Source organism: Myiozetetes cayanensis, unplaced genomic scaffold (assembly GCF_022539395.1).
Source record: "Myiozetetes cayanensis isolate MyiCay16 unplaced genomic scaffold, myiCay2020 scf2-11, whole genome shotgun sequence".
Taxonomy (NCBI): Eukaryota; Metazoa; Chordata; class Aves; order Passeriformes; family Tyrannidae; genus Myiozetetes; species Myiozetetes cayanensis.
The window spans coordinates 56,080,670-56,106,925 of record NW_026087411.1 but is presented as its reverse complement, the minus strand read 5'-3'; the positions used below and the strand labels follow the sequence as shown (position 1 = coordinate 56,106,925).

General features: G+C 41.2%; 1 protein-coding gene across 1 annotated transcript; it reads left to right on the top strand.

The window, feature by feature from the left end:
* The first annotated feature begins 3,814 nt into the window (after window positions 1-3,814).
* ABRACL (ABRA C-terminal like) lies at window positions 3,815-8,059 on the top strand. The gene is made up of 3 exons (XM_050316874.1): window positions 3,815-3,933; window positions 6,206-6,272; window positions 7,526-8,059. The coding sequence occupies exons 2-3, from the start codon at window positions 6,212-6,214 to the stop codon at window positions 7,708-7,710; spliced, it is 246 nt and encodes an 81-aa protein (XP_050172831.1). The 5' UTR covers window positions 3,815-3,933; window positions 6,206-6,211; the 3' UTR covers window positions 7,711-8,059.
* Window positions 8,060-26,256: the final 18,197 nt, after the last annotated feature.

Here is a 26,256-nt window from a genome sequence, read left to right as displayed (position 1 = left end):
ATCTGGCATCTTGCACAGGTGTAAGTTACTGGTACTAAAGCAAAGAGATGGGACACGGGCACATGCAGCAGGAATTCATGTCTCTTCTAAATCAACATGTCAAACAAAAACGTGCTGGAAGACAAAAGCAAGACCTGGAGTATGTAAGAAGACTGTTAAGATTATCTCATCTAACAGTGAAATCTGCAAATCATGGTGTCAGTTCTAACGGTTTTTAGCTGGGGAGGATCTCAACAGAAAGCTGTGTGTATGCATACATGATGCGTCTGCCTATTCACAAGCGCATATAACACAACAAAAATTCAAGAGAACAGTGTTATACAAAACAAGAACAGCATAGGTTACCAGCATATACTAGTAAAATGAGAATATTTAGTTACTAATAATGAGAATGAGAATATTTAGTTAATATGCTAGAAAACATTAAAAATGGCCATTACCTAGCAAATGACCTTGTGACTTTCTCCTATTTTTTCAGTCTTGGCCATGTGCTGTTACACACCTGTCCCTGGAGAAACCTGTTACAATGAGATGTTTATAACATGTTTACTGTAAACATTAAACATTTTTACAAAATTAATTTCTCAGGGGGTAAGAAGACAGGCTCCTTTCAGAATCAATAAACAGCTGAAAGGTAGGAGGAGTCAAAAAGGTAGAGCTGATGGTAACTGATGGTCATGAGGGAGAGAGGTTACTAGAGCATTCTTAGTACCATTTCTGTTTGGACCTGTACTGTTCAAAGCTGTCTTTGAAGACATGGGAAAATAGGTGACAAAGTTTGGGTGATCCTATCAGTGAAACAGTTGATGATACTGAAAAATGCGAAGTAGTATACTGTGGGGGAAATAATTCCACTTATCTGTAAAAGAACAGTTAGTTACTACCACTTTGGAAATAATTTTTTTATATCGCTGTGAGTAGTGCTTAGCACTTTTCAAAAGGCAAGTCATACTAGATACTAAATACATGTGCTGAGTAGTGCTACTGAGTTCTACTAATGCAATCCCAGAAAATAACACAGAATTATTTGAAAAATTATAAAGAGAAACAAGAAGGATCAGCAACACGGAAAGGCATTGACTGTGGTGGAGAAAGGAGAAGATGTAATAATTACTTGCTCCAATAAAAGCCAGGAAAGAAACCAGGAGATTTCATTGATTTTACTGTTTTCCAAATGCATGCTCTTGGTCACTGCTGGAGGCAAAGTGTCCAGTTAATTGATGGTTTGATCAGATGCAGTATGTCTACTGTGGTGTTCTCAAGATACATCTTGTCTAATTCCTCTGTCTGCCTTCACATAAAACTATGCATCTGGGGAGAGAGCAGCAATGAAGTTAGATGCCAAATTAGAATAGTCTGTTTTAAGGCACTTTTAGTAAATGCAGCTAAAATGCATAATGAATTATGAGTCTGATGATGACTTTCACCAGTGATATGAAATATATATAAGCAATATTTCCATGTCTGTCCTGAGAGCTTGCAAAGGACAATTTTGCACTTCTTTCTTTTTTTAAAAAGAATCATTTTATGTAAGTAGAATGACTGAAAATCACCATCTCCATAATTTTCACATTTCCTGCTCACTGCTGCTGCCCATGGAATGACATAATCAGTCACTTAGTTCTGATGCTGGGTAGCTAATTTTTGTACTTCGGCAGCATCACCCTTCCCTTAATTTTCATAGTAATAGTTTGTTTTTTTATTTCTTATTTACTTGAAAGTATTTTAACATTAAATGACTAGGAAGGGACATGAAACAAATAGTAAGGAAAGCATCCTGTGTTTTGATAATCTCCTCTGTACCTGGGGACCAATATTTGGGTATAACACTTTCTTTTCAAAAGACAGAATTAAAAAAAATTATTGTACTTCCTCAAAAAAATGAGTTAAAAAAATTAGATAAGGAATTACAGATGTTTGTTCATCTTTCTCAGATCTCAGTTGATCTGCTTCTTATAAATTAGGAGTAATGATTCAAAACAGAAAAGAATTTTTAACATAGATTTCATCAACAGCATAACGATAATACTTTTGGTCTGAAAAGTCCCAAACTATAACTCAACAAAATGTAAATTATCCATAAGAACAGTCACATTATGCAAAGCAAAGGCCTAAATATTTGTGCAAATGTAATGGTGTTTTGATTAAGAAATCTAGAGTATGTGCAACTGAAAGCATGTTGTTAACAATAAAACTGGAAGGTAAGCACTGTTATTCTACACTGCTAAACAAATGAATTCTTCACCATATTTGCTAACATACTAATTAGATTACCTTGTAAAAGGTTTATCTCAGATTTATCTTAAAATTTTAACTACCCTTTTTTACTGTAGTATTTAGCATTGTGTTGGCCAACAAAATGAAGACCTTCAGAAAAGCAGTATCCGTATATGGCGTCACATCCAGAGAGCATCAGGGCTATTTAGATACTACATTTTTCTGATAATTTTTACTGTCTTTTGATTCAATTCAGATTTAAATGTCAATTACTTCATTATCAACTTAGGAATGTAGCCCTTTTAATTCTTAACTTGTTTTCTGAACTATTAGGATTTGTTTTTTTGAAAAGAGCACTCCTTACTGATGTAAAATACAGCTAATCTGTTACGGAAAATGTTTTGATATGCTATCACTTGATGGATATATAGCTTCTTAAGCAGAAAGCAGCATGGGGTTTTTTTTGACTAACCAAATATTCTGTTACTGATAAATAGTGATTATTCTAAGGAAAAGCTAATCTTTTCCTGAAAACACCATCAAAAAATCCCTGGGAAAAGCAATGGGCTTGGACTACGGTCCCTGGAGTGATAAAAATGTGATCTTCTTGACATCATTTCCATTGTGCAAATCATTTATCTAGCTCAAGGTTCAAGCCCTAGTACAGCTAGCCTCAGTGGTTTAAGGTGCTGTTAGCTATTTATTCACGCCCACACCACGGATGGGAGAATGTAAGAAGGAACCAGCCCCAACTGGCACAGCTCACAGTCTGAGAAAGCATGTCAGCCTCACCTTTAGAATCTAGTGCATGAAAATGTGAAGTACAAGGGCTGGAAATAGTTTCTCATATCAACTCTGCTTTAAGGGCAGTCATGCCTGGTAAGGAGGTGGGAGAGACAGCTGGGAACTGCAGCGCCTTCAGCAGTGCCAGTGTGAATTTTCTGGAGAGGTTTGGTGTGAGCCTTGACTATGACTGGGGTTGGCGGCAGCTTCGTTGCTTTGTAGGAGTTAATGCAACTCAGCATTAATGCCCAAGTCCTTGGGAGAAGATGTAAATATTTCTGTCAAGTGAAGAGGAAACAAGAGAGACGAGAGCAGTAGTAAATGCCATGATATAAGAAAAAAAGTAAACTGCGTTCTTTCTGCAGTGTAGAGTGCAAGGATCCATATCGAAGTTAATTAGTATTAACCTAGCTGCTTCATTTTCTTTGGAAAGAGAACTGTTTTTCTAGAAGAAAATAAATGTGGGGGGCATAGGAAGAGAACGTGGCACGATGTCACCCGGGGAAGCCAGCAGAGGTGGAGAGCGCGGGGCATCGTACGGTGACAGTGACTAAAGGAACACAGTGCACTATTGAAAGCTGACCCACTGGAAGAGAGGAAGCTGCTGGCCCTGGAAGGCGTTTTCCCTAAAAAAAAAAAAAAACTTACTAACGCCCTTGCCAGGGGAAGAATTTAGCCCTGGCGCAAAGCTGAGACGAGAAGGCAGGTCAGGGCGACTCCTCCCGCCTCCAGCAGCGTCAGAACCCAAGATGGCCGGGAGCACCACCCCGGGGCGGTGGGAGCTGGGCCCGGGAGGCGGCCCGGCCCCGGCGGAGGCCGGGCTACGGCCGCCCGCCCCCTCGGCCTGCCCCGCCCCCCGCCCGGCATCCCCGCGCTGCTTGACGAGGCTCCGCCGGCGGCGGCTCCGAGCGGCGACAGCGGCGGCGGCACCGGGTGAGTGGCGGCGGGCGGGAGCGGGTCGGGGGCGCCGCGCCCGGGGCAGCCGCGCTTCCACCCTTCCGCCCCTGGGGCGGCCGCGCTTCCACCCCTCCGCCCCGGGGGCGGGAGGCGCTGCCCGGGCAGCGGGTGCGGCTGCCGCTGGCCCGGGCGAGGCCCCTTTCCCAGTGCTTCCTGCGCGGGCGGCGGCGGGAATCGGATGCCGGCGGGGTGTGGGAAGGGGAGAGCGCGCTCCGCTCCCGACGCGGCCCCGCCGAGGAGCCATCCATCGGTGTGTGCGAGGGGAGAGGTCGGCGCGGTGGGTGACAGATGCGTGAGCGCTCGCAGCGGTTCGGCGCGCTCCCACCAAATAAGGAGAAGTTTAGTTTTCATACCACGTAGTGAAAAACCAGGCTGGCTTCCAGCGGTGTGTTGGCGTCAGAAATATTACAGTCTTAAAAGTGCACTTTTGATGGTTGGTGTGTTGAGTAGGTGACGATATAAAGATTCAAGTATTGTGATACGTCCCTATTTCCTTACTCCCTGCGTAGCCACACTTCTCTCAAAAGTCTTGCCCTAATAATGTAGAATTAGTTTGGGTTTTTTTCATTCTAAATATTGCTATTTAAATTGATGGTATACGTATATGAGGGAAAATAATATTAAATCAATTTGAACTTAAACAGCTAAAAGTAAAAAAGAGCCTTTAAAGTGAAAGGGACATCTTTGAAGAGAAGCTAATTATGCTATTGTGATGACCAATATTAAAACTGGCAGTCTGACAAATGAATAATGAGAGTGTAAGCTTTCTAATACATGGGTCATATTTTCCTTGGTGATGTGTGACAATCTCTTTAGGGCTGAGTTAAACAAAATCTAGGAGTTCACCCAAGCTCTGAATTGTTGCTGTTACCATGTATTAGGGATGAAACTGTAGTTTGAAAGGGGCTTTGCCCAAAACCCATGCTGATAGTGAAGCTTTCTCCGTTTTGCATGTTAAAAAGACAGATTTTTTGCAAGTGATTTTGGGATCTAGAAATCAGGCTCTGTTGCAAAGGGGTTTTTTGCCCTTTGGATAAATTGTAAGGGGTTATTGTAAGAGGTGTAAATATGTCACTCTTACCTGTTTTAACTCAATTAAAAAAAAGAAAGGAGGGGAAGATTTTCTCTTAGGAAGAGTTTGTGATGCATCCAGATGTCAATTTTTTAACTCCACTTCCGTACCAGTGCAGAAATCCTGGCTTCTTGAACAATGGAGTGGGTCTCAGTTCTCATTGAGCACCTTTTAGACAGTGATCAGCTCCAGAAGCTCTCAATGGTTTTTGTTCTCAGACTGCATTTTTGGCACCTCTGAGGCCCGTTTTCTTGTGCCTACCTCAATGCCAAAGATTTTTCTTAAGGAGTTCAACATCTAAAGGTTTCATTGTGTTGATGCTGCTTTGCACAGCTTAGATCACAAAATACCTTCCAGGTGTCTGCAGTTACTAACTGCGGACGCTTTGTGGCCGAATAGCGTTTTGTGTGACTGTAGTGTTGCCCTATGCTGAGCTGCGTATGGCTACACTGTTGCAAGGCATTGGTGTACACTGGTAAAAATTGCTGTGTTTCATAGCCAAGAGGTGTCCAGGATATGTTTGGCAGTTCCCTGGGATCACTATGAATGAAAATAAATGTTGACTGCCTTAGGTCACTGGCGTAGTTTGGATCAGTTTTGCTCTTAGTAGCACGTATGCAGGAGCTGCTGTCCTTTCAGACATCGTGTGTGTAGACCTGCTGTAACTGCCTGGATGTCTGCAGTATCTTGCCAGCATATGTGAAAAGCTGTGGTATGATTTAAAAACCCAAGTCTACCACATATCCCAGAAAGGAATTTAGAGGCAAATCTTCCATTTTAATTGTGGCCGTTGATGCAAAGTTGCAAAGCCCCTGAAAGACCTGAGACATTAAAGAGTTGCTCTGATTCTGTGGCAGTTTAAGCTCATTCTTTATAACAAGCAAGGCTCCTCCTCCTTGACCTTCCCACATCTTTCATATTTTGAGATGCATTCTAAACACAAATGTAAGGAGAGCACCAAGACTGTAGTTTCTGTTCACTTCCCCTCAGATGTGGAGGTGCAGAGGCTCTGTATCTGTTCAAGATGAAAATCTTAGTTCATCCTGTAGTCATGTGTCTCCAGACTACCAGGATTTACAAAGTGTGACATTCCTAGAGAACAGAGAACAGGTCAGAGCAGCGCAAAGGATATTACAGGATTCCTAATAACTTCATAAAAATTTATTTTACTTGTAGACCACAATGAACGTGGAACATGAAATTGGCCTCTTAGTGGAGGAGATTCGGCGGCTGGGAACCAAAAGTAAGTACTGTAATATCTCTGACTGTACAGATGTAGTCATGTTATAGATACATGCATGTATATGACATACATTTCATACAGATGTAGTCATAGTCGTATACATCAACCTATGAACCTGGCAAATTTAATTAAGCAGGCTCAGGTAACCTGAAAACTTGCATATGCATTTAGTGTTGGACTGTATGGTACTGCCTGTGTCCCATCCTTTAAAGTAGTTCTGTTATGAAGTTAAACATTTAAGCCTCTGCAGCGGGGAGGATGTAGGCCTGAAATCCTGCTCCCACTAAAATCACCAGCAAGATTCACCTTTTCTTTTGGTCTTCCATACTCACTGTAGTGATCACAGAAGAAAGTTGCACCTTTTCCTTCCACCTTCTTCCTTGGTAACTTCTGTACTTCAAAATTCATACACTTAAATTCTGTTCATGATTGTATTATTTGGAAGAAATTGAGCTGTATGCCTAAAATGAATCCAGGAGTTAGAGGTGTAGTCCTAATATTCCTCAACCTTGCTTATAAGGTAGCCTTTTCTCTTAAGATTGTTTCTTATTGCTAAAACTCCTCTTTCCTTACAATTATTTATGCAGTTTTTGGATGTGTTATCTGCTCATATATGTCAGTTCTAATGCCATTTGTTCAGTTCCACTTGTTTTTCAAAACCTAAAGGGATATGTATGTCGTGTTTTGTATGACTGCATCTGCTTTTTAGGAGTAACCTCACTAACCTTAATATATATTTTAAAATTCTTGCTTTGTATGAGAAATGAGTTCACATTGCAGCCTTTTCAATGTGAACCTCAAATACTAATGAGTGAAATAAAAATGTGAAAAAAAAATATGTATGGTTTAGATTTAGGTAAAAGGAGCAGGGAATTGGACTTGATTCTTAGGGGTTTCTTCCAAATTGAGATAATCTAGGGTTCTAGGGTTTTAATTATTTAAAACTAATTTTCTCCTTGTGCTTTGAAGAGGTTCAGTAGCCTATGCTTGTCATAGGTTTCAGAAAGTCATCAGTAAAAGTAAACATAGCAGATATGTGGTCCTTGATATGAGCCTCTGGAAGAAAAGGAAAGTTACACCAGACAGGAGTTCTGCCTACCATTTATCGTCAGCATTTATAATATGTTCCCAAATAAATTGGGAAACACAATGGGATTTACTTTCAATGTTCTGACTATGTCACCTTGTTTCCCCAGTAATCTCCTAACTAAAAGGAAATCTGCATGTGTTTTCACGTTACATCTTTGATTTAGATGCTGATGGACAAGTGAGCGTGAAATTTGGTGTGCTGTTTGCTGATGAAAAGTGTGCCAACCTCTTTGAAGCCCTGGTGGGAACTCTTAAGGCTGCAAAACGACGGAAGATTGTCACTTATCAAGGAGAGCTACTTTTACAAGGTGTTCATGACAACGTGGATATCATGCTGCTGCAGAACTGATGCAGTGTTTCAGCTATGCATTAATGGATTTGTTTGAAACAGTGACTTTCCACATCCTCTGAATAAGGCTGATCATTCTGTGGTGTTTTGATGTATTTTATATATCTTTATAGTCAAAAGAAAACTGTCCTATTTTGGAAAACATTCCCTTTTGTAAGTCTTCCTAAAATGGTACTGTATGTGAGTAAGGTGCCAGATCTTTTTTTTTTTTTTTTAAATCTCAGGTAATTCTCTCAAATGTCTGGTGGTTATTTTCAACATAAGAAGAATGGAGCTGGTATTTTAATGTTTACAAATCAAAATGTGCCATGGAAGTATAAAATAAAAGCACATACTTAAATTTGTGTAATTCTTATTGCTTTGGTTTCTCTTCTTATTTGTAATCTGAAATGAAAGCAAACTGAATTCATGCAAGGAACATATTTAGGCAGCTTGTACAGAAAGCATGGCAGTGAGATAGAAATAATTTTGCATCATGATTCAATAGAAGAATGACTGTCCTTCAGAGTGACCAAATTGTACACAAAAAGGCATGAATGTTAGATGTACCTCATTCATCTCTGGCAGTGTCATATGCTTTCATTTTCTTGTCCTCTAGATTTTTGAAGGAGGTGGGTGAGAAGCTCCCTCAAATGCTTTCATGGGGTATTAACCAGAAGTTAGTACAGCAGCTTCAGATTATTTTCCTCAGAGAAATCATACTTTCTCTAAATTAACTGCAGGCAGAAAGTGAGAGGGGAGGGAAAAAACCTCTTTTGATTGTTTTCTAGCTTACTGCTAATTCTTCTTAGCAGGTAAAAATGCTCTCTCCAGTAGGGAGAAAGAGTTGTTGCATGAGGAAAGCAGCAGTGGGTTACACTCTGCAGCTGCAGCTCTTAAAGTTGCAGGATGGGTGAATTTCCCTTTACTTAGCAGCATTATACAAGTGCAAAATGCTTGAAAAGTGTCTCCTTTTTTCCAGATACAGGAAAAGCGTGCATGGCTATGGAATCTCTACAAAGCTGTGTCATTCCAGCTGCCATCCCTTTCATCTTTGTTTGCTCTGCTTTACACAACAGGAAGACAACCTAGATCCTGTATGCAAACAGCTCTGGGCTGCCTCTGCCTGTGCTGGCCCCGGAATCTGGAGAGCAGGGAAGTGATACGCAGAGAAACTTGAGCTATCTGGGTCTAAGCCAGCTGGAGTGGAGAAGCAGAGCAGGAGCTCAGCACAGCTTACTGGCTCCAATGCTCTGTCACTGGTGCAGCAATTCTGCTTTCAGACCTGAACTGGCAAGTGCCTGCACCCCTGCACTCCAAAGGCGGAAAGAAACGGGACAGACACACAGGCCTTCGGCTGGAGGGGTGAGACCAGACAGCTCTGCATTACCAGATAACCACAGTCTTCTGCTTCTATTTTGTCGAAAGCCTGAGTCATTGTCTGGGTTCACAGGGTAGCCTGAGTATGCTGACTGATTTTTTTGTGGTTGTCTGAGATGCCAGTTTTGGTACAGAGGGCACCAAACCTGCCCCAACCAGGATGTAGTTCTCTGTGCATGCTTGTGACAGTTCTTAAAATGCTGAAGGAGGTTCAGCCTTGCAAATTTAGTGAAAACAAAACAACCAAACCAGTAAATGTAAGGCTCAGTGCTGAGTTAAGAGTTGAGATGGGCCTATGAAGAGACCTTTATGTATCTCATTTAAGATTTATCTTACCAACACTAATAAAAGTGCTCAGGGCTTCTGGGAGCACCACATAGAAAGTAATAGAGAAACTTGGCATTAAAACAAATCTGTAACAATCGGAGAAGAATGTGACGTGTACTGCCTGGGGCACTTTAGATTCATTTTGCCTCTGCTTCTGAAAGCAGAAGAAGAACAAAATTACCAAGGATTTATATCCAAGAATTTGTCCTCAGTACAAAGTTTAATGTATCTTCTGGCCCCAGAACTGTGTAGGGTTCTTTACTTCAGGTTAATATACAACAACTGTTAATTTTTTTTTTTCCCCTGAGAAAATCATATACTAACATTTCTTCACATGCATGGGATCACACATCTGTTGAGGAAATAATTACCACAGCAAAAGGCCTGGGCATAAGATGCAGTTCCTGGAGCACTTGACACAATAATAGAAAGGCTGACTATTCGGAAGGCATTACCTATTTCTGTAAACAGTACAGTCAGCGGTCCCCTGTGATGGGTTCCTTGCCAGCTGTGGGTCTGAAGGAAGTTTGTAGGTCAGCCAGGAGCATCAGTGATTCCAAAATAGAAAGTAATTCTCCTGACTGTGAGGAAGTAGGAGGAATCAGAGATCTTTTATAACAGCATAAGATGTGTTAGTAGAGCTGTTACCTGCATGTGATAATGCTGGGAAATTAGCAAAGGTGTAGCTCAGTTAAGTCAGACTCTGTAAGATCTAAGAGCGTGGTGGAACCTTGAAAAGAGGGTAGATGAGCTCCAGGCAAATCTGGCTGGTACAATTTTAGATGTTATCAGTACATGTCTTCAGCTAGGACTGTTAAGAGTAACTGATGGAGTGGAGTGTATGCACTTACCTGAACTGTTTCCATGCAAAATCCAGTGACTGGAGATAAACATGCTTTTCAAAGCAGTTTTGACTGAGCTGTGAAGGTGCTGAGGTGCAGGTCTTCATAAGCACTTGTGAAAGGTGGTGACATCTTAAACTTTGCAGCTATTTCTCTTGTGAGCATGCTGGGAGCATGAGCAAAGCAAGGGTTGAAATGTATGCAACACTATCTTTTACATGCGTCTCTCCTGTTGGAATGAATTTTGAAAATGTGTGTTGTGTTTTGCTTGTTTCTCGTATCTGGTCCAAAGATTTGCTGGAGGTGTTCTTTCTGCTTCAAGGGATTTCTCTTGGTGACAGCAATGTCACTTTTGCCATTCATATCTCTGTAAAGCTGATTATTTTTGCCACAGAAAAACACTTGAAGGAAAGAACAAGAGTAAGAGGAGAAGCAGGGAATTCTTACATGCTGAAAACTTATTATATTGCCAGTGATATTAGTGGTTTTATTTAAGGTTAGTTGGATATTTTAGGAACAGATTCTCCTCTACTCCAGCAGCACAAAATGCTAAGTATATTAAAACAGTTGCAGAACCTTTGCTAAGATGACACAACATGAACCAATGATTGTCACAGGACTGGCCTTAGGGCTCCATATTAAAACATTAACCCTTAATGTTATCTTTGTATCAGCTCCACCTAATATAAAAACCATTCCTAAATGTTTGTCTACACTCTGCAGCATAATTGATGTTCAGCATTACTTGAAAATCCTCTATCTGATAACTGCATTATGGGAATCATGCTTTCAAGGACTTAAAAAAAAGCCCAATGTGTTTTTTGGGAAGCTGGCAAAATCAGTAATTTTGCAAAATTCATGTTCTTGTTCATATCCTTCTTGAGAAAGTACGGGACATTTGGTCTGTTATGGATCTCTTTTGCTGATGTGTAAGGAAGTGATTTATTCTAAAGTCAGCCACAAAAGGTAGAGCTAAATATGAACAGAGCAACTTGAAGGAAAATGAGCTCCTAGACCAAAAGAAGGTATTTCAGTTCTCTGACCGTTGTTTGGAGCAGGTGATCTGACTAGATTGAAGAATAGGAATTTGGTGGCCCAGAGTCATATTTAAGCCTGGATACCTTTAAGGACCAAAGTCAGTGTGAAACATACTTTGTTTCGAAACCCAAGAGGTGATGATACATGCCAGAATACTGAGGGACCAGGGGGTGGGTGTGGAGTGTGGGTGTGTGGGTGTGGGGTGTGGGGGGGTGTTCTGCTTTCCTACAGACCAGTTAATTTTTTACTTTGTAAATGGTCTATTACGCTTATGAAAAAGACCCAAACTGTCCCCTTCAGTGCATTTATTATGTACCAGAGAAAAAGACAAGGACAAAAGTATTGATTAGTGCTCTCCAATACATGCAGGCAGGATCCCAGTCAAGACTGTTGATATTACAGGTGATGCTAAGAAACAGTGATCTACTTTTGCTCAAAGAGCCAGTACCTGTACCAATTTAGATCTCCTAAGGATTTGATTTTCAAGGAAAGATATCTTTACCATTTTGATCTGAAATGTCATTCTCAAAACAATCAAGAGCAGGTTGAAGAACTGCTCCAGTCCACTGATTTCCAGGAATCTCTATGGTCAAAATTTCCAGGTACTTCTGTTATAAAAATAAGTTGAATGGGTTAGTTGAGGATAAGTGCTTGACAGTGTTTCTAGAAAGCAGTCGTTTTAGGATCTAGTTACATAAACTGCTCTAATGTGAAATTATTCCAATAAAGTTTTACTGAGGGTGGCAGTTCAGTTTAGTTCTGCCATTCTGCATACAGCTTTAGCCAGAAATGCACTGTAGATGCATATTTAAGCAGCTGAAGTTAAGTCTGCTGGCAGGTATTCTGAATAACGCACCAGAAGCACCATTATCTTGTGGTGTAGCCTAGATGTCATTGCAGATTATGCTTATCTCTACCAGACCACCTGGGAGACTCAGAGAGGTTAAATAGCAGTCTGGTAACCTAGAGAGGGAGTAGCTTGACCTACACCCTCCAGAGTCTTGTCAAATCAAATCCAGATTAAATATCCTTTCAGAGAAATGCTTAGAGTTATACCTGAGCATTTTCCAGTACAGCATTTTCACAAATACAGCAGCATTATGTCCATCACCTTGCTCCTTTTTGGAGCTTATTCCTGCACAACCACCGTAAGCTGAGTGACACTAAGAGTGTTGCTGCCACCTTGCCATACTTAAAGCTGTTCTCCAGAGAGGAAAATTGTATGTACCATGTAATTGTGTATGCATACTTTGCATATGTATTGGTATAACAGGTACTTAAAACCTATTTTTTCTGAGTGGGGAAACACTAAAATGACAATTATGTTTGAATGGGAATATAGTGACCTGCATTTTCTGATCTTTGCTAAGTCTGCTAAGTGCCAAGGAATATCATATTAGAGTAATTAATATCTGTATCTTGCAGAATTAGGTCTTTTGTTAAGCTTTGGTAATAGAAGATGTGTTACTGCCAGGTCTTTATGAGTGAAGAGGCCTTACTCTGTCTCTGAAGCTAATGTTCTAAAAAGCTTCCTTTATAAACTTGTATTTTGGAGCACAGCATGATTTTCTTGGAAATCTGCTTTCAGTTTTCTTAGGGAAGATAGTCAACAGCAGTTGAAGACACCACCATTCATCAGGACTTCAGCACCATGTAGCAGTTCACACAGAAGTCAAGATACAAACATGGAAATAATTGCATTGCAGGTACCTTCAGTGGCATTGGAATACCTGAATTCAAGTATGTGACGTTTGCAAGGTACTCTGGTAGCTCCAAGTCCACCTTAGTCAAACCTAAGGTTTGACTGAAAACCTTTGCTGGGACCCTAAAATCAGGCAAGGCTCTATACACCCAGAGGCACTGCCACCTTCTCTGAGCTGAACACCAAGGTGCCTGTCTCAGACATATGTCAGGGGATCAGCACACACTTCTGAAGCATTGTAGAACATATCCACGAGGATCTTGTGCTGGGAAGCAGGGACACTGAGTAGTCCTCAGCTTTATGCAAAAATGTCTGATTTTCTCCTTAAGCACCCACTAAGAGACTTTTCGTGATCTTGGCAAATGGCTCTGGGCTTGAAGGGTGTGGGAGCATCAGCAGCAGGTGGGCGCAGGTTGCTGCCAGGCCCCTGCATGGCACATGGTGTGCAAAAAAAAGTCAGCAGTTGAAATCACTGCATAAAAAACTGTGTCTCAGACTCCTTGGGAAGCTGGTTTGCGCTTCTGTGTCAAGCAACACCAAGGCTGAATGGTTTGCTCAGAGCCAAGAGTGGGATTCCCTAACCTGTGTCTTTGTGTTGTGGAATACAATGCTGCTCTGTGTGCTGACATTTGCATTGTGTTACATTCAAGCAAGCACAGGCAGCTGGCCTGATAGTGGGGAAGTGTCATAGTGGGACTTCTCAGAATTGTTTTCTTCTCTATAAACACTCCTGGCAGTTTATAGAATCATAGAATATTCCTAGTTGGAAGGCACCCATAAGTTTGTAGCACACATCAGCTTGGTTTCCTGTCAAACACCTTGCGTAGTAAGAAAAATAGCTCCCAATCATGCTCGGGACCCCATTCATAGATGTGCACCCTAGTAAAGGTCTTGACAGTTTTGCTGACATTACTGAACAAATCTTGTCTTAAAAGTGTAACAATATGTGGCCCAGAAAATGAAGGGTTAAAAACTGGCAATACTGCAGTCCCACTGCCATTACTAAGATTAGGCCTGTATGCAACATGCTTCCCTTACATTTTTAAAGCAGCCAAAGACAGCAGGGTTTGCACTTGGATGTAAAAGTCAAACCTTCCTCTATGTAGTCTGCAGCCTGTGCACCAGCAGGATGTTGTGGTAGGTGACAGCCGGGGGTGAAACACTTCTGCAGAAAAGGAAACAAAACTAGTTCACGTCAGCAGAAGCAAGAGGGAGTAAACGGTATAAACAGTGCAAACTAAATGATACTGCAAATTTTTGTTTTATGGCAATCCAGACTGCTAGTGATCATGCAAGCATGTATTTTAAATTGCTATGTTGATAACCTCCATTTTAAACAAAAAAAGAAACATCACTGAAACTGTCTAGAAAACTCCTGACTGGAGCCATACCTTGCAAGCTGCATGTGTTGCTGTCAAGTCTCATGTAAATCTCATTTACTCCTCTGTAAATGTAAAAAATGAAAATAATCATCTTTGCATTATTAGTTACAGATGATGGCAATGATCTTGGCCAGCTAGTGATGTCTTGAGGGTATGCAGACAGTTGGCACTTCATCTATTTATAATAATTTTTAAAATGGCAGTGCCATCCCTTCACTCCCACTTTACTTCTCCCACACACGCTCAGCATTTTATGAGTCAGGCTGCAAAAATATCAAGAGGCTGATGCAAAAGTTAGATTTGGGAAAGTTTTTTTTTAAAGAAGGCTTGAGTTGCTTTTTCTTTGCCTTCCTTATTTTCTGGCTGTGAATGGGTCATACTTCCAAGCTGCTGTCTGCAGTACAAGGACAATATTTTCATTAAATCTAAAATCTGAGAGTATTGAATGGTTAAGGTGAGGCCACTAAAGAAATCAATTTTTTTACATCAGATTTCTAAGAATGCTTTTGTATTTCATAGAATCTTTATTTTTGCAAACATCTGTAAGTCAATGGGATAGTTCATATTGGATCAAGCCATGTATTAGGCTGTGGCTATAGAAGCAAGAGGAAAATCAATGTGAAAACCATGAGTCTTATCACTGCACTCACTACTTATGCATGTTTCCATCCTCAGCACAGGTAGTACACATCAGGCCATTCAGGCATAACATCATGATCCTGTGGCTTCATAACCATAGTAGTTAGGGACCAGATGATACCAGGGCCACAGCTTGGTCATACAGTCATACTATAGGCACATTTGTCTTAAGAGAGAGATTTATATTACCATCTTAACCCACTAGAATTACTGTTTGAAAGACCTGGCATGAAATGTGTTTCAGGTTTAAAGGTTCACTGGGGTTGTACCACTGTGAAGGCTGCTGAATGACCTGGTCTCCTGGTGGCTGGAAGGCAGCAATCCTGGGGGACAAGCCCAGAATGAAACTCCTGAGTAAACCTGAGGTTCCGCTGGGTGCTCAGCCAGGTCCTGCCCATGACTGTGAGAAGGGACTGTGCTCTGGGGACACTGTTGTCTCTCTACCGTGGGTACAGCCACGTAGCTCCTCCTCACTTGGAGGCCCGTAGGGTGAGAGGTGGGCATAAGGCCTCCGCCTTCTGCCTCTGAGATGTGCCTTTTGGGGTGACTATCCAACAGGGTGATATCTCTGAGATGGTTGGAGAAGGTAAAGTGTGAGTTTGTGTTTCTGTAACACCAGTGGTCCATTTTACAAGTATCTGTATTTTTTGTTTTACTTTGTGTCTCTTGGGTATGCCCAAGCAGCATAATGCTACTTGTTATACTGTGAAACATCTCCATCTTAGCATAATGGGTAGACAAAATAGCCTTTTGAATTCTTAGCCCATAAATCCCAGAAAAGGCTCTCATAAAGGCATCTGATCATAGAGCCCATCCCTGTGGCTTTCCAGGTAGCACCAGGGCTTTTTGGTGGAAACTCTCCAGTGTAAGTATTGTATCTTTGAATTTGTGCAGTTATGCACCACTAACCTAGTCCTGACTAGGTTATCCATGTGTGTGGCACAGCACAGGCCTAAGACTGCTCACGTTCGCTGTGGAGTGGATGACTGATTCCTTGATGCACAGCAGTCTCCTGGTCAGCATCACAACACAGATGAACTTTAGTTGCTTCCTTAACACTACTCCTTGGCTCACTTCTGAAATGAAGTCATTTAATGTAACAGTAAAAATGAGAAGAAAAATTGGGGAAGTACTTTCTGTTGTTTTCAAATAGAGTAACTTGTCTTTGTGAGAACTTGGGTGTTTCACGTATTGGAGTGGACCTTAAAAACTGTTCCAAGGGGAATTTTGCCAAATACACATTTTCTATTATGTAGGAACTATATTATATCACATAGACTTAGGATATTAACAGGTACTTAATCCTACTGGGTGTCACGTTCTGTTTCTGTGCCTTCCTCTTCTTACAAAATCTTGGTCTTTTCTGATTTCCAGAGCTGCCAGACACTCTAATGTTGGCCCTTGTTATACTGACCCACACATTTTCTTTTCTGCCCTCATGTGTCTGAACTGCCGATTCACTGTCCATGGAGCAGACTGAGGGAGCTGTGGTTACAGTCAGGGAGGAAGTGTGTAGCAGTGGCAGGGACATGACTGACTTTCGTTTTGTAATGTTCACTTGCTTTATTCCAAAAGACATGTAGTCTCCTCTGTAGTCTTCTGCCTTTCCTTTTTGCAGAAGTTTCATTTCCTACATGAAGCAAATGAAGCAAGGAGCCTCATTAATTCCCAATCTTGCTTCTTTTTCTTATCACTGTTCTCACTATATGACAAAATCCATGTGAGGAAAAAAAAAAGGAATAACATTTAATTAAAGGTTATCTTCCATTGTACATACACTAGGATCCAAATTAAGGTGCCATGGAAGGTGTCATTTATAATTCTAGAATGTTTAACCTCATTGTAGAACATATTACAGAAGTGCAGTATGATGAACATATATACTTATTGATAAGCATTATCTCCATGTTGCTAAGCGTTTTTACATACAAGTCCTCTATGAGGAAGATGGATAAGCAGGGTCTCACTCTGGATCCCTGTTCTTGGTAGCACACTCTGTCCTACCCCTCCACAAAGGGCTCATGCTGCGTTATTCTGGAAGGATATTGGTGGGGCATATGCAGATGGCAGAAGGACTGCATCAACCTGAAAAATGCTGTTTGTCATCCAAGCTTGAATAGAACTCCACGGAGGGCAGGCAGCACACTTGTCACCACTCCCCCCTCCAGACTTGCAAGGGCTTGCTATGAGGCAGAGGTAGCGCTGAGCTCCTCTAGAAAAGGTCAGATATCTTTTGCAATAGCAAAGACTAATCAAGCTAAATATGTAACTCCTCACAATCTGCACAAAGAAGTTCAGTTTGCTCTCTCATATCATTCTTAGTGCTGATCTAAGTCATGGCAAAAGGCAGGGAAACTTCTTCAGAAGAATGATTTTGATGTGCTTAGAAATTTGGTAAACTTAGAAATGTGGTTTATACTTTTTTCGGTGGAAACACAATGGCTTTTCGAAGCAAGTATAATGTTTAAACACATCCTGTTTGATCCCATGTCACTAATTACATCTTACGAGCATCACCAGTTGACAGTTATTTGTTCCTAAATTCATTGTTTAGAGATTTCCTTTCTTAACATTTCCTATTAGCACAGTGCTAGGTCTCAGACAGTGGAAGTCTTGCATAAATAATATATAAACTGAATGAAAGCTGTGTTTTTCCTCTGGTCTTCAAGAATGCCTGTGAGCAAGGCTAGAGGATGATAGTATTTTCCTACTCTCTGGCTGATGTTGCCTGTAGGAAGGAAGCTGCTGTACTTCCACTCTTTTTTCACTGCCATTTTATGTAACTTCCAAAATTTTGTGAGTGTCCTTCATCTTTCTATCTTTTTTTCTGCTTATTATAGCAAGGCAATCTCATGGAAGCAAGAAAATTGTATCTCTAGCTTCTTTCTCCTTGCAGAACAGAGCATTTGTTCATTGCGCCTTTTCACAGCGATGGCAAAATGATGTACAATTATTACTAGATCAGAAAAGGTGTTTGTGCTCAGTTTGCACAACAGCAGGTGATTACATCAAGTGCAAACTGCTGTATGATTAGGCCCAGTGTTTCTAAATATATGCAGAGCTACAAAGGGTAAGTTTTATTGGAAGTTTTCCAGCAGAAGGTATTTGATCTTACAGCTTGTACTTTGATGTTTGTTGAATATGTTTCAATCAGAGCTGTAGGATTGAGCTTAACATATTCAAAGCAGTTTGAATCATTCAAGATCATGTCTTTTTTCCATTTCCAAACCCAATGGCTTCAAATCATCACATTCCACCACAGCTCAAGTGATTTATATGTCTTAGTGCTGCAAACTGCAGTCTTCCAACCTGGACCTCTCTCCACAAAGTATAAATGTTCCCCAATGATTTCAAATCACTTTGCACACTGTAAAAAGGGCTAGGCAATTTAACACCCTTAAAAACTCCTTATGTTTGGCAGAGGTTTATGTTTAAATCCTAGGCATGTAGAAAACCAGGCTGATACAAACCACAAGATGTATTATTTTGTACCTTTAAATGTGAAAGGTATTTCCCAATTTTTTTTGCTCTGTTAGTCAGCTAAATGTGTCAGAGTCTGTAAAATTACTCTCTGCCTCTTAAACTTCAGCAAGTTCTTGTAAAACAAGCCAAGAAAACTGGTGGGATTTTTTTTGTCATAAAATGCAAACTCTGCCACTATTATATTATGCTTTCCTAAACTACGAACTGTTTCTTACTACCGTTTCTTCTGTCCTTTATCTTCTCCACGGACTGTACAGAATCTCCTGTTCAGCATGGGGCATTGTTTATATAGACAAGAGGGTGGCTCTGAGACCATACAAAGCAGATCCAAAGCTGCATTCAAGGATTAGAGTAAATCTGTTGGATTTCTTCCTCCTCTTCCCTTTCTGTGATCGGTAAAATGAGGGGACTTACAGTAACAGCATGTGAGGTGGGATCAGTGGGTGCTGATGTGGTGGTTGGAAGCAGATGGGCCTTCCAGATTAGCTGCCAGTGGATACAAAAGTATTTGCACAGGTGGAGTAACAACAGTCCAGTGTGGGAATTCACCTGTGTTTTTGTGTGTGCGTGTGTTTTTGTTGTTGTTGTTTGTTTGGGTTTTTTGTTTGTTTTGGTTGTTTGATTTGTTTTTTTTCTTAATGTAGAACAGTCTATCCTTCTACTTTCTGGAAAGAATAGGGCAGAGCTTACTGCCTTCCCTAACCAGTTGCAAACGCAAGCTCTGTCCCCTCTACCCTTACACACATAAATACTACCTTCACTCATGCTGGTTTTGTCTGGAGATGAACTGCTTCAGCTGGTTCAAAGTCTTTTCTCTTCCTCATATTCCTTTTGCTCTGCACTTTTGTTTCCCCATACAGCTGGAGTCCCTGCTGGTCTTTTGGATCACCAGAATTTTGTCACTGACCTAGTAATGTCCACAGAGACCTAACCCTTGTTATTAGTACTCCTGAATGTAAGTGCCAAAATCTATGTGTATGCCTTATCTCATCAAACTGGAGCTAAATTCTGGTGTCAGCACATTGCTGCCACATCACTCAGTCAGTCCCCTTCAAGGCTATAATGAAGGGCAATATCAAGCCATGTACAATAGTTGTGGTACAAAGTGCAAAGCTTCTTTGATAAAAGGATTCCTTCTTGAGTATGTGACTAGGGGATTTCAGCAAAACCCCCGAGAGCAAAGAAGCTGAACCACATAGTTCTTTTATAGCACAGAGAATTACTGATGTGTTAGCAGGATAAATCAAATGTCAGCTCTCCCAGACCACCAGGTTTGGCCAAGCATCTTATTTTCTCTGCTAAGTTTGATGTTGTGGTTTTAAAATTTATTTATTTAGTTACTACATATTCTTTCATCCATGACACACTGTTATTTGTTGTGTCTGCTTTTCTGCTACTATAGAAGCAACCAGAATCCCCTGGAACTACTGCATGGGGCTCCTTGAGACCTCAGTCCGTCTCAACAAAGAAAGAACAAGTTACAAGAAGCCAAAAGTTAGGAAGTGCAATGTACTCCTCACAAAGAGGGACCACATGGGATACCATGACAGGTTGGCTGCCACCTTGCCCTGCTCCAGAGGAGTTAACTTGAGTCTGACTCTGACAGAGATCCGTTGTGTTGCCTGAGGGGAGCAGGATGAAAGCTGGCATAGTAGAAATCTTGGATAGCTGTTTCCCAGCCCTGGCACTGGCCCCAGCTCTTTCTGTGACTTGTTTTTCCCCTATGTAAGGTGAGGGTTTCAGTATTTACTTACTTGGCAAGGTGAAATTATGATTAATTTGTCTTGGTTTTTGCAGTCTGATGTACAGAGTATGATTACTTGCAAGGTGTGCACACATCATACCCTGGGCAGGCCGCCTTCAGGCTGTTCTGGGCAGCATGAGCATGAACCCCAGCAGGAGCAGCTGCTTTCAACTCCTCCTGAACCAGAGAGGGAGGTGCCTGGATTTTCCCTTCCTCAGTCCCACACAAAGGTGGTTGTTTGTCTTTCACCTGAAGGTTTAGTGCAGATATGGGTGTTAACCATTCCTCAGCTTCTGGGCTGGCCCTGCGTGTGGTGATGAAGATCCAGTGGATGTGAACTGGCAGTCATAGGTGGCCAATTGCATTACAGATTGCCCAGAAATATGTAATTTCCAGCAGGACAATGTCACTGTCCTTCAGTCAGGACAATGCCCCTCATGAAGACAAATTTCAATCTAACTGGAACAGTATTCTTTGAGTATAATGAGACATAATGCAAAAAGATTGTGATGACAACAACATAAATCAGCACAGCAGTTAATGGGAACACCCCACAGGCCATTCACGCGTACGCTTCCATTAACTGGTCTTAATTCTGTGACTTCATTTTTTTTCCTGTTTCACTGCAAAGGATTTTCAAGACGGGACATTAAATCTATCTGAGTTTTGTAGCAGAGAAGTGAACAACACTGCAATCTAGATTTAAACTCAATACCTGACAGCCTACTCTTTCTGATTAGAGCTAAGGGAACTTAGGGAAAAACAAACAAACAAAAAAACAAAGCTCAGTTCTTCCAAGAAACTTCATCTCTTCTCAGTGTTTCCAAAGACTGAATATCACCTTCACTCTCTCTGCCCTTTTCATCATGTGCCTGGGGCTATACTCCATAAATTCTCTGTTGATTCACTAGAATTGCTAGGGTATGTGGCATTGCTACAGGTTCCAATGCCAGCTTCTCTTTTCTGTAGTGCAGAGGTCTATAGGTACAGAAAAGAGGGAAGGAGCTTTAATGATCTACCCCAAAGCCCCCCGTCTTACTTGGAGATATCAAAGAATGATGGTAAATCAGATAATGAACAATACCTCATTTTTTTTTCTCCTTCCTGGCTCACAGAAGATTTTTTTTCCTGCTGGAAATTACATATATACTACAATTTCATTATTATAATTTACACTGAGTTCATGCATGTTTCCTGGTTTGAAGCTTTGTGATACTCAACCCACTTTTCCTTTGAGAGTTGAAAAAGACTTCTGCCTCTTAAAGCAAGAAGAGACCTTTCAGTCTGTGACAGGAATGGCACTGAGGTTAAGACTGGCAGCAATGGCTGTGCCAATTAGAGATGCTGTTGGCATATCTGTATTACCTTTGTGTACTTTATCACCTTTACCCCTCCCTATCCTGCCCACATCAACCCAACTATTACTTGTGGCAGAAGTGTATTGAGTTGTTACTTAATGAAGTGTGCTGCTGCAAATCACAAATCTCAGATGTTCATAGCAGCAGCCAGGCCCAGAGTAACAAATGCCCTCACATTAAGGATATTTTTCTATGGTGAAGCAAGTACATTGGGCATTCTCTCATCTTCTCCTTTTTGAGTTTTCAGATTGCCCTGAAAGCTTCTTTTCAACTTTTCACTGAAGTTATCTGAGGTGGCCCTTGTTAATTTGATGCTATACCCAACAGTGGGGACTTGGAGAGACCTCAGGTTGCAATACCCACCGCCTGGATTGCGTCTCCATACAAGCAGCCCAGGAGGACCCAAGAGGGAGTAGGTAAAGCCAAGCGTAAGTTAGCGTGTGAGTAAGCATGGGGAAGATGGTGCTGGGAAAAATCTCCTGGGATCTTGTTGTTCAGAGCGCTGGCATTTGGCCATGCCAGACCCCCTTCTGAGAAGCTGTCTCCAGCTTGCTGGTTTCTACCTTGTTCAAGGAAGCAAAGTCTTGTACATTGTTTGTAAACAAGTGCAGCTGTGTCAAAGACACCCATGTCTCTTATCATTACTCTTTCTAACAGAAAATTACTACAGAACCTTGAATTTTGGCTAAGGTTAAAACACAAAAAGAAGAGAAACACTAAAATACACAAGGTTTGCCTGATTCTCTTCAGGCATCCTGCAAGTTTAATTTTCTATTCCTTCTTACCCCCTGCCTGAGGCACCACATTGTCTATAATGCAGGATTCGCTTGGGAATGTACTTTCTCTTGGAAGTGATCCTTCCTTGGTATTTCTGATTATTTTTTTTTCCCCTTGGAACTTGCCATTTGCGGGAAATATTAATGATTTCTTAGTTTGATACGATACGGGCCAAAGCTGAAAATGAAAACAGAAAACAAAGATATTGTCCTTGAGCTGGGATTATGGCCTTTTCAGACAGCTTCATCTAATCAGAACACTCCTGAAAAACTGTATGCATTTTTGTATAATTTCAGGACAGCACTATGAGGCTCTTGAAGTTGCTCTGTAAATGCATAATGCTGATAATTTTTCAATACAAGGCTTGCTTTTATCCATGGATTTCAAGAAATTTCCCAAAGGACAGCCATATCATGGTCCCATCATTCTAATGAACGTGAGATTTTAAACTAGAGAAAATTATTTGCTCAGTATTATACCACAGGTGTGTGGAATTGCTGGGAAGAGAAGGCAGATAGCTTGGTAGAAAAGTCAATATTCACAAAAAATAGGCAGCAGTCCCTAACCCTGTATCTCAGCATGAACTGAAGGTTTCATTGGCTATGTCCACAATTTTGAGTCACTAACACAGAGTCTACTGGAATTGAAGTTGTTTCTGAGCGACCTCTCCCAAAGCTTGCAGTTTCATTTATTCATGGGGTTTAGTACTGTATTTACAGCATCCCAGTTGTCTTGTTGGCCTGTAGAACAAAATGGACTATTCTGCAGACCTGAGTCTATGCAAAGAATGATAGACTATTTATTCCCACTATAAAACTGGGAAAATACGAAAAAACTAAGCTCCGTTTGGCATCTACTGACTCAAGTTGGATTAGTACAGAGCGAAAGGTCAAAGTACTGGCAAATTCCTTCTCTCAGCCTGGGGGAAGTGAACAGAAATCTCAGAGGCAGAAAGTACATTCTTCAAGGGGAATTTTGATGGATAATATAAATGAGTTGAGAAAGAAGGGGAGGAAAATCCCATTGATTTAAGTTAAATGTAACAGCTATAGTTATGAGTGGGTTTTGTCTCCATTTCTTAATAGTAAAAAAGAATTGAAAGTAAAACAATTAGTCAAAAATTATTAATTTTAAAACAATTAGTTGAAATAGATCTTTGCATGACATCATCAAAGCTAAGAAAATATTTTCTGAGTTTAATTTCTCTTTTTATTGCATTGTTTTCATACAGCTGCGAATTATATCTCTTCCTTTCTTACAACATGTCTTGTTCAAAGCAATTTTTAAAAACCTCACAATTAATGTTTGGTGAAAAGTCGAACTTGAAATCAGATCCAGAATTTCCCTGAAAACCCAGATAGACTTATTTGCTTTTCAAATGGGAAATTATGGATTTTATTTGATTTCATTCTGAAAGCAAATGACTGGGACCTGGATCCTCAGTCCAGACTCCCGAGGCCTTGTGACATTTAACAGGCAAATCTTCTCTTCTTTCCTATGCCATCAGTTCATTATGAACTCTTTGTCATCAGCATCCTCCCCTCCCCTCCCTTCCCTTCGCCTCCGTCTCATTTGGGGGTCCATGTAGAAAAAAGACAGAAGCAGTGTTGTCCTAAGACCTCTAAGCTGCGTAACACAGACCAAGTCCTTTGGTCACAAGCAGACCCAAGGGAATGGACTCTCTACTGGCTTCGTGGGGCTGAAATATCCTTCAGGCTCTTCTTTGTTATCCACACATTTTTTTTAACAGGCACTGGACTTGTGATTGCTGTCTCTGGTGGCTTAGGTCATGATTTGTCCCATAGGTTGGAACACAGAGTTTGGTGGACACCAATAGTATGTGAGCAATGACATTTTCTAACTGTACCAGTCAACATCTCCCATGAATTTGGGGGAAAACCCCAAAAGCTCACACAGACCTATAAGCTATTCTGTGACAGATTTAAAGCCTGGAATATGTCTTTCTGTAAAATATACTTACCCCTCACTATATTTAGGCATGTTCTCTCAGAACGATCAGTCTGGATTAGCTCTTAAAATAAAATTAAAGTCACAGTAGCAGCCGTAACAGGGTTGTCACCAGCAGGACCCAGACTTGATGCATGCTGAGGGGAACAGCTGGTTCATTTCAGAGAAATGAATAGCCAGCTATTGTCCTTGCACCTGGCTGGTACTGGCTCCCACAGCTGGAGATGATAAACAGGGCAACCACAAAACGACTGGTGTATTTTTCTGGAGAGGAATGAATTAAGTAATAATTGCGGCAGAAGTGTATGATGTGTAGGAATTATGTACAAAGCAGGTGTCATGAACATGATCTTCCACTTTCTCCCATCAATGAAAGCTTTTTAGCTCTCTTGTCTTAGGGACAGAAAAACACTGGGGAGAAGGTCTTTTCACAACATGTTAAAAAGGGGAATTACCAGACCAGGAAAAGCAAATGAGCCTTCTGGAACACTGGACAAGACTCTAACCCTCCTTATTCTTTGTGGGTGCAGTGGAGATTTTGATTGTTGCTTTTGTTAGCTAAATGCAACTGAAATATGATTTGTACAGGAAGCCCATCTGTTTGTAAGAATGAGGATGACTGGAGAACAGGAAGGCTGAGCTCAGCCTTCCCTGCTGCTTACAGCAGAGGGCATTCACAATTGTTCCAAACATCTTCAGACATGGAATATGGAATAATTGACTGTTATCACCACAAAGGGCTTTACCTGGTGACTGGGAAGGGACAAGTAAGCCTGCTGCAGTGGCTGTGCTCAGGAGGCTGGAGAAACAAACCTTGTCCCTGTGCTTGCAGCCACAGCTGCCCTGGTCCCATAACAAGGCAGTAAGGTCTGGGGCAGTGGGACTGGGTTTCAGCACAAGGTGAACATCATGCTCGTGCTTTGCTCTGGAGTCAGGGCCTTCACCTTTGATCATTAGCGCTCAAACTTCATTGAGCACAAGGAACTGCATGCAGCACCACTTTCCTTAATTTCACATACTGCTCTGCAGTGCTTTCCAGCTTCCCTACCATAGACGTCTAAACCAATCTTCCCATTCAGTGGAGTAATAGCAATTAGTAATAGCAGATCCCATCTCCTGAGATCTCATTATAAATCCCCAAACCCAGGCGTTTACACATAATTAGTGACAGCAGAAGAGACCGATCCCCTGCCTGTCCCTCATCCCAGAGATGGCAAGCATATCCCCCCCTGTATTTTTGGAAGCTCAATCTAGTTTAATCAAAAGTAAACACCACAGAAGTGAAATAAAGACTGGTCCATCCCTTCTCCTTTAACAACTGTTGCTATACCACCTTCCTACAGATGCAGAGAAAACTTGCCTGTGTGTGGCTTGGAGCCTTTGCAGAAAATAGCATCCATTATTCAAAGGATGAGTAACAGCTCACACATTACATGTTGAGTTTCCTTTTTTTTGTTAAGAAATGCCTGGAAGAAAGGCTAGCAACTTCTTTGCAGTGAACACTCATGGAGAACCAGAAAAATTCCTAGGTTATGGATAATTTTGTGTTTTGCAGCTTCCCAAAACCCAGGGTTTTTTCACAGACACACAGTATTCCCTTGGAAAACCTGTGCCCTCCCTGTCATCTCAGCCATAACTATGTGAAATTGATATAATTTTCTTTAACTTCATCATCTACCAACTTCTGAATAGCAGCAGTGAAGGTAACAAATGCCACCAATTTTCCCTCAGTGGGTGCAAAACCTGTGAATGTGCTGCTCTGGAACCAAAGCTCCCAGGACTTGAAAAATACTTGGGGCTTTGCAAGAGTCTGCATTCAGTCAGTTGTCATAAACAATTTCTGAGAAGCTCACATTTTCTGATTAAACCACTTTTCCCTGGCAAACTTCACTGGCCAACTGTGACGGTAACAGGCCTGTCTGCCATT